We start from the raw sequence: 15,360 nt of genomic DNA on the forward strand, positions 1-15,360 counted from the left end.
CCCGACGCTTAATGAATTTGACCTATTGTGCGCTTTCTTAAAAATGATGTCACTTTGGAACGCTCCCTAAGCTCGGCTCGGTTTCGCCAGTCATTGTTAACGCGCCAGCCAATGGGAGGGCAGGGGCTTGCTGGGCCGGGCCAATGGGAGGGCGGGCCGGGCAGCAATGAGGCGCGGGGCCGAGGTGGGTGTAGAACAGAGCTGCCCACCAGCCCCGCTCAGCCCTGCTAAACTTTCACTCGCGCATCCCGGCCGAGGCTCGATGGACCGCGCGGTCTGGCGGAGGAGGGTGCCCGGGCCGGTGTGACACGAGGCGACGCGCTCACCTGCTCAGCCTGTGCACGCGTGAGCCTCTCGCCCAGGCGGAGGAGCTGCGGCAGGACAGTGGGGAGATCAGAGAGACACACGCACCAGTTTTTAGTTGGATTCCCTTCCCGTCCTCCCCCCTGCACCCCACCCCACCCACCCCACCCCTGTATTTTCCGTGCCTTTTTCCCCCCTCCTCTTGTCTGTTCCCTGTGTGCGGGGCGAGCCGAGCCGGACCGCTGCCGGCAGGAGCACTGGGACGGGCAGGATGGACGAGTCACCCAACCCCGGCGCCGGCGGGCCCAGCCAGGCTCCCGCGACCGCCCAGCACGAGCCCATCAGCTTCGGCATCGACCAGATCCTCAGCGGCTCCGACCCGGAGGGCCCCCCGCCGACCGGCGCCCGGAGCGGCTCGGACAGCACCGGCGGGACCGGCAGCGGCGGCTACCACCTGGGCAGCCCGGCCGGGGCCGCCTCCGCCGCGGCGCAGTACCCCTCGCTGCCCGCCCCCTTCCCGGGCCTGGCGGCGCCCTTCGAGGAGTCCGGCTCGTACGGGGTGAACCTCAGCCTGGCCCCCGGCGGGGTGATCCGGGTGCCCGCGCACAGGCCCCTGCCCGGCGCCGTGCCGCCGCCCATGGCCAGCGCCCTGCCCACCGTGCCCGGCTTCGGCAGCCTGAGCTTCCCCTGGATGGAGAGCAGCCGGCGGTTCGCCAAGGACAGGTTCACAGGTGAGCGACGCCGCGGCGCGTCCTGACCCGCCCGGGCGAGCCGGCCGAGTCCCCGCACTGAGCGGCGAGCGTGTGAGCACCTGTTCGGGCAGCCGGCAGAGCAATAATAATAATAATAATAATAATAATAATAATAATAATAATAATAATAGACTAACGCGCACTCTTGCGAGAAAGCAGGACCAGTTCTTCCCGGACTCGCGCGAGCGGGTGGACCGCGAGGGGCGGCTCGCGGGTCGGACGCCGGGACTGTCGCGAGCTCTGTCGGAGCCCGCGCGCACGCTGCTGACAGGGACGTTTATTCGAAATGGCCGTTTTTTCGTTTATATTTAAAGAAAATAACAGCTTTGTTTCCAGGCGAGAGAGTTCCTCGTTGTCGGTTCGTTGTCATTTTTTTGTCGTTCGGAGAAGTTAGTTGTGTGATTTTTGCGCAGTTTCTCCTCTCTGGGAAGAGCGCGTGTAATTACCGAGCGCTGCGGATAATTGTTGTCGATTTTGCCGGAGGAGACATCTCTAATTCCTCGTCCTGCCGTTAATTACGACCAGAGAGGCTCGTCAGCGGGTGGTGACAGAGAGAGGTGGAGTGGGAGAGAGAAAAAACGCAGCGAAAGCAACTTTATCCCACCGTCCCGTCTCGCTCCAAACTTCCTTTTGGCGACATCCTCCGCTCGGGAGCATCAGTCCTCGCTGCGGGGCCGGTCCGGCTCGGGAGCTTTCCAGAAGCCGCCATGTCGCAGTCGAGGAGGGGGAGGTGGTGGTGGCGAGGGTCCGAGGGAGAAAGCACACTGACGGCGGGCAGGTGGCAGCGCGTAACCAGCCAGCCCCGCAGACACTCGGACAGAAACGCGCCTAATCCACCGACCGCTTCGAAGCGCTGAAACGATTCCCCGTCTTCCTGAAAAAGCCCCTCAGGAAGTCTGTCTGGGCTTCACATCCGCCGGGTCACCGTCTAAATCTCGCTTTTCACCTATTACCGAAGCCTTTTGAACACACACAATATTCGGGTGGTTCTTCTCCTTATTATTATAATTATTTGGTTTTTTTCTTCAACGGAAAATACGTGTAGACTTAGAGCATTTATTTCTACGCACGGACGCGTGTGTAGTTGTACACAGCGGGCCCGTCTGCGGTTTTGTCTCGAGGCCTGTCGGCGCAGGGGTCCGGTGCCGGCCGCGCGCGCCCTCGCTCAGTCCCTCCCCGGGAGTTTTCCTCGTTTCCTCTCGCCCTGCTGCAGGGGAACCCGCTCGCAGCCGCCTATGCGCTCGGGCGCCTGCACTCACCTTTCGGTTCGGGGTTGTTTTTAAAATCTGTCCCCGAGCAAACCCGTTTCACTGGGAGTGACCGTTCAGACATGTTCATTACGCTCGACAGAAAGAATTTCAATGAGAGTGAATTGCGTGCGGAGATTATTATTATCCTTGTTATTATTATTAACAACAACAACAACAACAACAACAACAACAACAACGACATTGTTATTGTTATTATTATTATTATTATTATTATTCATAATAATATTTTGTTTTGCCCATCAAATTGAATTCCACACATCACTGTTCTATTCTTAAAATTGTCACCTCGAATTTAAATTTCGCTCATGATGTGCGGATGGTCGCGTCAGCGCGAAGTTTCCTCTTAAACGTCATTCTATTATGTTGGCGGAATGAAATGAATTGAAACGGATGTGCCGAATTGAATAAAAAACATGCTTCGAAATGTTTATTGATAAAAGGGGAGTAAGAATATTATTTCAAAATATTTATTATTTTTAAGCAAGTACATATTAAGTAAGTAACAATAACCGCTGTAAAGAAATTTTGTGCAAGATGTTCCTATTATTATTATTGTTATTTTTATTATTGGTGTTTGTGTTGTTGTTGCTGGGATCTCTGCTGTCCGCGCGCCGAGGCTGTGCCCTGGGAGTCCGGGCGGCCGGCGGCTCGCTCTGCTCTCGAGCCGTCTCACACAGCACAGCATCCACGCGCAGCCCTGGAGCAGCTGGGCGGAATTTCTTAATAATAATAATAATAATAATAATAATAATAATAATTATACAATTCTTGTTTGTATAAATTCTTATACAAAATTCAAATATCAAAGCACTTAGCAGATTCTATGTAATATACAATGTTTATTTTTTTTCTTATAATAAACATGATAATGTTAAAATGTTAAATTTGTGTTACTGAGAACCCAGACTATAATAATAATAACAATAATAATAATAATAAGAACAATAATAATACTTTTTATTTATTATTGTTGTTGTGATATATAAAAAATAATCACATAATCCGAACCAACGGTTACTCAGTATGTTTGCTTAACGTTTTGAAATAGTTTTTTTCTCTGTAACACTGTCCCAACAAACACGTATTTAGATAAAATGTTTGCTTATAAAATACATTTTATCCCACAGATTTCGGAACACATTTAGCATACTGTTCACTTCAAATGTCGTAGACAAACATAAAACTAAAATTAATTAGAAATAAAACAATTAAACATAAACACAGCCTTGGTCTACAAGGAGTAACTTTTTTTGTGAAAGTTAAAATAGCATTTTTAAATATTTTGTTTTGTTTATGTCGGAATAATATGAACTGCCCTATAGATATTCTACTTCACAAGCAGAATCGACTCTGCCTGGTTCCGACTCCGTGTCATTATTGTCAGCACACACCCACACAACACGACCAGCAACTCGAACCACCCGCTTCACCCCGAACCCGGGCCACGCTCTGTCCTCGCGCCCCGGGGCGACCGACGCGCGGTACCTGCGCGTGGAGCGCCCCAGCTCTGCGGAACCGATTTTCCTGGACTCAGCTACTCTGAACATTGATTTTAGTCAGTTTGTGTCCCCGTAGCTGTTACTTTCGACCCGAGTCTTTCTTGTTAGAACTGCAGTGTTTCATCTGAGTTTCAGTGGTGGTGTCGTCCCCAGTTGCTCTCGCGGCGCGGGGCCAGGGGCTCTGGGGGCTGGCGCGTGCAGGGCGCGAGGGTCTCGCAGCTGCACGAGCAGCCGCCACGCTCCTGTCGGAAGCGCTGCTCGGTGACAAATAGGAGGATTTTCACTCACAACAGCGGCTGTCTGCTGTAACTCAATCCGCCCGAATTAACCCCGTGCAGGGTCCCAGAGCCCTGGGCGCTCGCGGCGGCTTGTCTCTCAGTGCCTGTAGCCTCGAAGCAGCTCAAAAATTACATCCGTTTCAGTTCACACACGGGCGCCTTTCAGACAGTTCGGTTGTGTTTCGGTATAATATTCGCTCCGTTATTTCTAGTTTCACCTAGAAACGCCAGCGAATAATCCTACATATTAAATGAATAATAAAAAATAATTTCTCGTATGCTCGTATTTTATAATACTCTGAACATTAATTTGTAGATTGTTCAAATGTGTCTTCTGTATGATTTTTTTACATTTTGTACTCTGGACGATTTTGTGTCATTTGTACTCGACACTGACTCGAGGAAATCAGCGTGTGCGCGAGAACAAAACTCGGGGTCCTCGTGCCAAAAACCGCCAACCGCCGGTGGATGCGACTCGCGCGACTGTTTTTGCTCAAATTGATCGATTCTTGCATCCTCTTAAGCCGAAAGATGCACTTTAAAATTGCAATAGCTAACTGTGATCAATTACTTTATGATGTAATATATTAGATCGTTTTTATAAATTGTTTTTTAGAGAGAATGGAGAGAATTTTAGAAAAATTGGGAGAATTTCGTTCCCGGCAAAAAAGGACAACGACAATTAAAAGCAGAAGTGCGATATGCGATGGGTTTTGAAACAGCCTGGTTATTGAAATCAGTTATATAATGAAGTACAATTCACGATTCAGGCCTTTCAAATCACATTTCTACGAACGAGAAAGAAACAGTGGGAATCCTATCGAATAAATACGATTACAGCATCGAAATGTGACCGTTCAGACACCGCCAGAAAGACCGCTTTGGACAGAGCGGGACTCGTCTCCTCTAGATGAGAGCAGTCATTTGTGAAGCATTTTAATCCTGTGCGCTGCACAAAAACGAACGCCGCACAAATTTCGTTTTCAGCCCGAGTCTTTTTCTAATAAGTATAGATGAAGAGAGAAATGGTGAGCTGGATCGGCAGGCCGGGAGAGAGGTTATAGCGGGTCAGTCCCGTCCCGAAAACCGGCGCTGCTGGAGTCCGGTTCTCCCGGGTCCCACAAATGTTCCGACCCGCTCTCGGGTACGAACACGGCCCACGGGACCCGGGTACCGTTACTCCGGAATCCCGAATTCGTTTCCTGTTTGACCACCGACTGACATGTTTTTTTTTTAATCCCTTTTCTGTAAAAAAAAAGGACTAAAACCGAAATAATGCGATTTCATGCTCATAATGTTCTCAGGTTTCTCCTGAACAACGCGCCGCGGCCCTGTAATTGTGCCACTAGGCGTCTCGTCCCCCGCGCGAACACGGATTGTATTAAACATAATTTAATTCGCTTTTTGGAGAGCGGGAGAGTTTACACTGACAGCTGCTTCATCTCAGCCGGGTTAAAACACACACATAAATTCAACGTCATCGGTTCCGCTTTCCCGTTAAAAAACCTCAATAAATCCTTTTCCTAGAAATTCCGTCCCGCGCCGCTTATATACCACGTAGTTACACTGACGCTCCAGAATCTATTTCTGTTATTTTTACAATTAATACAGTTTTTTAAAAAGTAAGTCATTATTTAGCACACAGGTTGGATAAGTAAAATAGTATAACAGCGGAATAGCCCGACACGCCGTGTAGTGAAAAGATGTCTGACAAATACGCAGTCTATTATTATTATTATTATTATTATTATTATTGTTGTTGTTATGGTTCTTGTTATTATTAATAATAATTATAAATAGTATAATACAATTTTAATTTGAAATATATTTTAAGTACTGTATATTAACGAACGTATATTATTTGTGTAACAATAACCGCTGTAAAGTTTGCATTTTGCGCAAGAGTATTATTATTATTATTATTAATCTGAACATGGTGGGATTATGTGACAGTCACTCAACGTGGACAGGACTCAAGAGAGACGGCAGACCTCGGGATTGCAATGTGTATTGTGGGTAATATCGCGAAGAACACCGGTTAGGTGTCGGAGAGCGGAGAGTATTTTGGATAGAGAGGAGAACGCCTGACCAGAGGGCAGTTATTCGCAGAGGCCAGTAACCAGGGCGACACAAAGTATTGTTGTCATATAGCACAGGTGCTGACGATCTGGTACAGACTCGCAGGCTGCAGGTTTGAAGGATATGTCCTAGGGCAGGCGGACAGGTACACTGTGTGACCTCTGGTGTCCACCTGCTGGGCACAGTGAGGTCAGGGTCTGGCTGGACACTGCTGACCCGCAGTGGGGCTCCCTCTCCTCCTGTGAATGACCAGCTGAAGAAATGACCATCCATCTGGCCACAGCACAGCCATTCTGCCAGCCCTGAGCTGACCACAAGCCCTACAGCCCACAGGTAGATAGATCTTCAACCCCACACACTCACCCACCCCACACCAGATAACCCCCACGATCACCCATTCTACACCAGATACCCCACACACTCACCCATCCTCCACACCAGATACCCCCAATCACTCACCCACCCCACACCAGATACCCCACACACTCATCCATCCCCCATACCAGATACCCCACACACTCATCCATCCCCCATACCAGATACCCCACACATTCATCCATCCCCCATACCAGATACCCCACACACTCATCCATCCCCCATACCAGATACCCCACACATTCATCCATCCCCCATACCAGATACCCCACACTCACCCATGGGCCCAGGGGAAGTGGGTGGCGCCTGTGTGGCAGCGCTGTGTCAGTATAGCTGAAGGGGTCTCTCTGCTCCCATGCAGAGCAGATCCAACAGTCCAACATGTCCCCAATCTCCCACTGGCTCACTGACACTGGATAGTGCTCTGGACTTCGAGAAGGTTTTGCCAACAAATACAACTTACTTGTTAACTCTGCATGCCAATCACATTGGAACATGTCTGTGGCACAGCCTGTATTTATATGGTCCTACATCCCATTACATTAGTTATTACAGGGACTAGTGAGCAGGAAGGGCAGCATCCCATTGCAATCCGTGGGAACTCGAATGAGGGTTTGCGACAACAAAGCGACTTACAGAACTTTCGCAAAGCTCACGATTTTGTGCTAAATTCGAAACGTGTCATTTTTTTTCCTATAACGTCAAATTTATTTTGCTGCCGAGGTCTGAGAACCGGTCTGAGGGATTAGGACTGCTGCCCCCCTCTGACAGCCGGACCCTCGCTAACCCGAGCCCTGCTCTCTGCCTGTCCCCCCCCAGCTGCGCTGACGCCCTTCACGGTGTCCCGGCGGATCGGGCACCCGTACCAGAACCGCACGCCACCCAAGCGCAAGAAGCCGCGCACGTCCTTCTCGCGGGTGCAGATCTGCGAGCTGGAGAAGCGCTTCCACCGGCAGAAGTACCTGGCAAGCGCCGAGCGGGCCGCGCTGGCCAAGACCCTGAAGATGACCGACGCCCAGGTCAAGACCTGGTTCCAGAACCGCAGGACCAAGTGGAGGTACCGGCCCGCTGGGACGCTGCCGGCTGGGGGTGAGGGGAGGGAGGGGATGGGACCGCAGGGCTGAGAGGTTGTGCACATGAACATGATGGTACTGCCAGTAATCCTGTACCTGATGCCTCTGTTACTGCTGGTCTGCTAATACTGCTACTGCTGGTATCACTAATACTGTTCCTGCCGCCACCGTTACTGCTGCTAATACTGCTACTGCTGGTATCACTAATACTGTTCCTGCCGCCACCGTTACTGCTGCTAATACTGCTACTGCTGGTATCACTAATACTGTTCCTGCCGCCACCGTTACTGCTGCTAATACTGCTACTGCTGGTATCACTAATACTGTTCCTGCCGCCACCGTTACTGCTGCTAATACTGCTACTGCTGGAATCACTAATACTGTTCCTGCCGCCACCGTTACTGCTGCTAATACTGCTACTGCTGGTATCACTAATACTGTTCCTGCCGCCACCGTTACTGCTGCTAATACTGCTACTGCTGGTATCACTAATACTGTTCCTGCCGCCACCGTTACTGCTGCTAATACTGCTACTGCTGGTATCACTAATACTGTTCCTGCCGCCACCGTTACTGCTGCTAATACTGCTACTGCTGGTATCACTAATACTGTTCCTGCCGCCACCGTTACTGCTGCTAATACTGCTACTGCTGGTATCACTAATACTGTTCCTGCCGCCACCGTTACTGCTGCTAATACTGCTACTGCTGGTATCACTAATACTGTTCCTGCCGCCACCGTTACTGCTGCTAATACTGCTACTGCTGGTATCACTAATACTGTTCCTGCCGCCACCGTTACTGCTGCTAATACTGCTACTGCTGGTATCACTAATACTGTTCCTGCCACCACCGTTACTGCTGCTAATACTGCTACTGCTGGTATCACTAATACTGTTCCTGCCGCCACCGTTACTGCTGCTAATACTGCTACTGCTGGTATCACTAATACTGTTCCTGCCACCACCGTTACTGCTGCTAATACTGCTACTGCTGGTATCACTAATACTGTTCCTGCCACCACCGTTACTGCTGCTAATACTGCTACTGCTGGTATCACTAATACTGTTCCTGCCGCCACCGTTACTGCTGCTAATAGTGCTACTGCTGGTATCACTAATACTGTTCCTGCCACCACAGTTACTGCTGCTAATACTGCTACTGCTGGAATCACTAATACTGTTCCTGCCGCCACCGTTACTGCTGCTAATACTGCTACTGCTGGAATCACTAATACTGTTCCTGCCACCACCGTTACTGCTGCTAATACTGCTACTGCTGGTATCACTAATACTGTTCCTGCCACCACCGTTACTGCTGCTAATACTGCTACTGCTGGAATCACTAATACTGTTCCTGCCACCACCGTTACTGCTGCTAATACTGCTACTGCTGGTATCACTAATACTGTTCCTGCCGCCACCGTTACTGCTGCTAATACTGCTACTGCTGGAATCACTAATACTGTTCCTGCCACCACCGTTACTGCTGCTAATACTGCTACTGCTGGTATCACTAATACTGTTCCTGCCGCCACCGTTACTGCTGCTAATACTGCTACTGCTGGTATCACTAATACTGTTCCTGCCGCCACCGTTACTGCTGCTAATACTGCTACTGCTGGTATCACTAATACTGTTCCTGCCGCCACCGTTACTGCTGCTAATACTGCTACTGCTGGTATCACTAATACTGTTCCTGCCACCACCGTTACTGCTGCTAATACTGCTACTGCTGGTATCACTAATACTGTTCCTGCCGCCACCGTTACTGCTGCTAATACTGCTACTGCTGGTATCACTAATACTGTTCCTGCCGCCACCGTTACTGCTGCTAATACTGCTACTGCTGGTATCACTAATACTGTTCCTGCCGCCACCGTTACTGCTGCTAATACTGCTACTGCTGGTATCACTAATACTGTTCCTGCCACCACTGTTACTGCTACTAATGCTGTCAACATTACTGCTGCTATTACTGCTAATTCTGGAATTGCTAATACTCTACCTGCTGCCAACATTACCGTACTAATACTGCATGTGTTCTTTCAGTTGTTAATATTGTTACTTCTACTAATACTGCTAGTGCTGCTACGGCTATTAATACTGTTGCTACTATTAATACTTCCAGTGCTGCTACTGGTATTAATACTGGTACTACTAATAATACTGCCAGTGCTACTATTGATATTAATAATGTTGCTACTTCTAATACTGCTATGCTACTGCTGATAATTATATTACAAGTGTTATTCTACTGCTAATATAACTGTTACAAGTATTCTAGGACTGCTACTGGTTATTAAATACTGTAACTATACTACTAGTGCTGGTACCGTTATCAATACTGTTACTACTATTAATACCACTAATGCTGATCATAATATACTCACTACCATCACAGTTACTACTAATAATACTGATGCTGATAATGTACTCGGGACTGCCACTGTTAGTACTAACAATACTCGTAATGTTGCTTCTGCTGTTATTACAGTACCTACCGCAGTTATTACTGCTAATCATACTGCTAATTGTCACTGTTATTACTACTGTTATTCCTGCCTCTATTACTTCAAATACTATGAGTAATGCTAATACCATACTGTATCTTCCACTACTGCAGCTTCTCTTATCACAACTGCTGCCACTGCTGCTATCATTCCTGCTCTCACCACTGTTTGCTGCTTAAGATGTCTGCTTTCAGTAATAACACTTATAAACTGAAACAAACCAGAATTCCAGTTTAGGGTTTTGTAAACCATTACAGGTGGTTGAAAAAGCCTGTAGTGGATCAGACTGCTCTGCACTGGGAATTGGATTGACAGCACTGTAACCCTGGAGTGGATCAGACTGCTGTGCACTGGGAGTGAGACTGACAGCACTGTAAAGCCTGGAGTGGATCAGACTGCTGTGCACTGGGAGTGTGACTGACAGCACTGTAAAGCCTGGAGTGGATCAGACTGCTGTACACTGGGAGTCACACTGACAGCACTGTAAAGCCAGGAGTGGATCAGACTGCTGTGCACTGGGAGTGTGACTGACAGCACTGTAAAGCCTGGAGTGGATCATACGGCTGTGCACTGGGAGTCAGACTCACAGCACTGTAAAGCCTGGAGTGGATCAGACTGCTGTGCACTAGGAGTCAGACTGACAGCACTGTAAAGCCTGGAGTGGATCAGACTGCTGTGCACTGGGAGTCAGACTGACAGCACTGTAAAGCCTGGAGTGGATCAGACTGCTGTGCACTGGGAGTGTGACTGACAGCACTGTAAAGCCTGAAGTGGATCAGACTGCTGTGCACTAGGAGTCAGACTGACAGCACTGTAAAGCCTGGAGTGGATCAGACTGCTGTGCACTGGGAGTGTGACTGACAGCACTGTAAAGCCTGGAGTGGATCAGTTATACAGTGGAAGTCTAGTCTGTTACTCTGAACTGTGTTGGTAGTTGTAGCAGCAACAGTGCTCCAATATAGCTGCAGATCCAGTAGTGATGACCCAGACGTGGTGCAGAGGAAAGTGTCTTTTTTTCAGGATGCGCGCTCTCCCACACACATACACCTCACCGGCTCAGGCACATTATTAATGGATTATCGTGTTCGTTGTTAATGTTGTAAACGAACTTATTTCGCTCGCGGTGTGCGGCTGTCGGCTCTTGCCCTGATGTTTTCTGCGGAAGTGGGAAAATCTGAGGCCCACGTGGGCAGTGCTCGAGCGCGGGCTGTGGCGCTCGTGTAGTCACGCGTCACACCTGTGAACCCTGTTGTAGACATCAGGGAAGAGGCGGACACAGCTGAGCTCGGTGAGGCACAAGGACACAGGCGCTCTGCTGAGCACTGTATTTAATTCATGATTTAAATTCACTCTTACAGGTTCTGTTCCGACAGGTCTGTGTCAGTGGTGTCATTACTATTATTATAGCCCGAACGCAGCGCGGATTCTCGGAGCTGAAGGTCCGGGCCCAGCCAGCGTGCCCGGGGGGAGGGAGGGGCGGCGCTCCAGCTGCCGGCAGCGCAGGGGGGGGGGGGAGGAGGGAACGGCCCCGGGCTGTGCCGGCTCTCACCTGCGCCAGATGGCCGTGATGGAGGGTCGGCTGCCCTCGCACCCGCCTGGCAGGTGACCCTGCGTCATTAGGCGCTGCGCGGCAACAGCTGCCGAGATATATCACTGGGGGGCTCGCCCCCCCCCGGCTAGTAAGCCCAGAGGTCGCTGGCTGAGGCGAACTGAGCGATATACAGGCATGCATCACCATGTTTGGTAAATATCACTATACAGATAGATTGCGCTATATTTACAGACGTGTGTCACTATGTATGGGAAATATCACTATATATACAGCGCTATATATACAGGCATGCATCACTTTGTCTGGGAAATATCACTATATATTCAGAGATATTGCGCTATATATACAGACATGCATCACTATGTATGGGAAATATCACTATACAGAGATATTGCGCTATATATACAGGCATGCATCACTATATGTACAAAGAAATATATCGGTATATATACAGACGTATCACTATATGTAAAAAGAAATATAGCACCATATATACAGAGATTTAGAACTATATTCAGACGTATCACTATATATACAGAGATATAGCGCTATATATACAGGCATGTTTCATTAAAAAAGAGATATAGCGCTATGTATGCAGGCATGTATCACTATATAAACAGAGTTATAGCGCTATATATACAGACATGTATATCTGTAAAAAGAGATATATGTACAGTGATATCCGGACAGACCCACAGACAGGTAGACAGACAGGCAGATAGGTAGATGTGATAGATACGCAGACACAGGCAGATGTACCGACAGACAGGTGGATTGTAAAGCTATAACCTGTAATACTTGGCAATGTGCTATGGTAATGTGTCGGAGAATATTCCAAGTACAGAACTGATGGCACTGGAACTGAAAGAGAGAGCCATGCAAACGAGCCGGTGTCGTGTCGCAAACGGTAATTCACCGTCGGTTCAGAGTGGGAGAAACTGGGGGGACGAAAAACAGAATCTGGTAGACCTCGCTGCTTTTCACTCGGTTGTTATATTGATATATTATTAATATCACCTATTGTCTTGCGATAACGAAATATAAACTTAAACTAAGGACACCATGAAATATTAACGATGTGTATCTCTCGCCTCTATCTGCTCCATAATATAACGTCAATAACCCGCCATCAATAATTGACGCCTTTCAGGTCGTGATAAATGAAGAAAGACGCCCCCGTTAAGGATGAATTGGTGCGCGCTCACGCGGAGCTGGCGGGAGCGCGGACTGCAGCGCGCCCCTTCCGGGGGGGAAACCCGGCAGCCGGCTGGACTGCCCGGGACTGACTCGGGAAAGAGAGACAGGGGGAGGAACGGGCGGATCATGGGAGAGAGGAGAAAGGGGGAGATATTGAGACAGAGGGCTAGACGGAGAAAGACTTGGGCAGATAATGCGAGAGAGAAGCAGAGACAGAGGCGCACTTTCTGCTGCACTGTGAGAAATACTCTGGGATTAGACAAACATTCTTCCCTAAAATAGCGAATCTAATCCCAGAACTCCCACACCTGCCAGAACCAGAACAGCTTCCGCTCCTACTGGGAGAGGAAACTCAATAGAGCTGCAGCCCAGCGTGTGATCTCCTGTCACGGCCTGAGGAGCAGTGAGCCCGTCTCTCAATACTGCTCTTCTGTGTTTTATGTGTTGTAACGGTCCAACTACATGCCTGTATTGTGCAGTTGAAGTTGTTAGTTGTATCCGCTTTGGCAACAGATCATAGCGGAAGATGATAGTTCATCCATAATCTTCCGCCATTATCTGTCAGTGTGGCCGAGACAACTGTGGCACCGTGACAGAATCGCGAACAGGGCCGGACACGCAGACAGGAGCGACACCGCGGCGGTGTCTTGTGTTGAGCGACGCGCCTGGTTTCCCCGCTGGGAGTCCGTGTGTTCAAGCAGGCAGCATTCGTCTGCGGTACGGGTTAACGCCGCGTGGAAACAACACACTCACACACTCACTGAGGGGATTAAGGAGACACGGAGCCCGTGCTCACAGAGGGACTCCGTGGCGCGTGGGGCGTGAGAATGAATACACCCGTGAATCAATTGGCACGCGTGGCAGTTAAAGTCAGGTGAGACTTGTGCATTCGTGGAAAAACTCTGCTCAGACGAACTGGACGCTCAGCCGAGACCCCATCCCCACATTAGACCAATACCGGCAATAGATGTTATCATCTTGTATGTCAAAGGATAAAGAAACGGACATATTGAAGAAATTTAATCCAGTTAAATTAATTAAAAGCAGTAATCTGGCAAAAGAAAGCATTCTAAAACTGTTATTGAGCCGTTTTTTTAGAAGCAGCAGGTTCTGATCTGCGATCTCACGCAGCTCCTCTGACCAGTGAACAACACGACAGTGTCATTTTCAGTCGGACTCTTGTGATGTGTGCTCTGTATTGTCCAGCTCTTCTGAGTAGGCGCTATACAAAGTACAATAAGCGGCACATGAAGTCGATCGCCAGGTGTTGAAAAGCTCATGTTATTTTATTTCCTGCACTTGTGTGTTGGAGATTTTGTTTATTTAATCTGAGTTTTAATTCTCAGCTTGTTGGTTTATTTTATCACATAACTTGTGTGGCACTTCAACAGGTGGATGCTACCTGACTGACCTGTCTGTCTCTCTGACCTGTTTGTCTCTCTGACCTGCTTGTCTGTATGTGTCTGACCTGTCTGTCTCTGTGACCTGTGTGTCTGACCAGTGTGTCTGTGTGTGTCTGACCTGTCTGTCTCTCTGACCTGCTTGTCTGTGTGTGTCTGACCTGTCTGTCTCTGTGACCTGTGTGTCTGACCAGTGTGTCTGTGTGTCTGACCTGTCTGTCTCTGTGACCTGTGTGTCTGACCTGTCTGTCTCTCTGACCTGCTTGTCTGTGTGTGTCTGACCTGTCTGTCTCTGTGACCTGTGTGTCTGACCAGTGTGTCTGTGTGTCTGACCTGTCTGGCTCTCTGACCTGTGTGTCTGACCTGCGTGTCTGTGTGTGTCTGACCTGTCTGTCTCTCTGACCTGTGTGTCTGTCTCTGTGACCTGTGTGTCTGACCTGTCTGGCTCTCTGACCTGTGTGTCTGACCTGCGTGTCTGTGTGTGTCTGACCTGTCTGTCTCTCTGACCTGTGTGTCTGTCTCTCTGACCTGCGTGTCTGACCTGTCTGTCTCTCTGACCTGTGTGTCTGTCTCTCTGACCTGCGTGTCTGACCTGTCTGTCTCTCTGACCTGCGTGTCTGTGTTCTGTCTCCCAGGCGACAGACAGCGGAGGAGAGGGAGGCGGAGCGTCAGCAGGCCAATCGGCTGATGATCCAGCTGCAGCATGATGCCTTCCAGAAGTCCCTGGGCGATTCGCTGCCGCCCGACCCGCTCTGCATCCACAACTCCTCCCTCTTCGCCCTGCAGAACCTGCAGCCCTGGGCAGAGGAGGGGGGCAAACTGCAACCTGTCACCTCGCTAGTGTGAGAACGGACCCTGACCACTGACACACTGACCGGCACAGAGACTGACACACTGACCAGCGCACTGACCGGCACAGAGACTGAACACTGACCAGCGCACTGACCGGCACAGAGACTGACACACTGACTGACACAGAGACTGAACACTGACCAGCACACTGACCGGCACAGAGACTGACACACTGACCAGCGCACTGACCGGCACAGAGACTGACACAGAGACTG

General features: G+C 49.4%; 1 protein-coding gene across 1 annotated transcript; it reads left to right on the plus strand.

Moving 5' to 3' along the window:
- The first annotated feature begins 226 nt into the window (after positions 1-226).
- tlx3b (T cell leukemia homeobox 3b) lies at positions 227-15,139 on the plus strand. Its single transcript, XM_088931776.1, has 3 exons — positions 227-1,034; positions 7,377-7,614; positions 14,929-15,139. The coding sequence occupies exons 1-3, from the start codon at positions 575-577 to the stop codon at positions 15,137-15,139; spliced, it is 909 nt and encodes a 302-aa protein (XP_088787902.1). The 5' UTR covers positions 227-574.
- Positions 15,140-15,360: the final 221 nt, after the last annotated feature.

The sequence above is a fragment of the Atractosteus spatula genome, chromosome 14 (assembly GCF_055471065.1).
Source record: "Atractosteus spatula isolate fAtrSpa1 chromosome 14, fAtrSpa1.hap1, whole genome shotgun sequence".
NCBI classification, from domain to species: Eukaryota; Metazoa; Chordata; class Actinopteri; order Semionotiformes; family Lepisosteidae; genus Atractosteus; species Atractosteus spatula.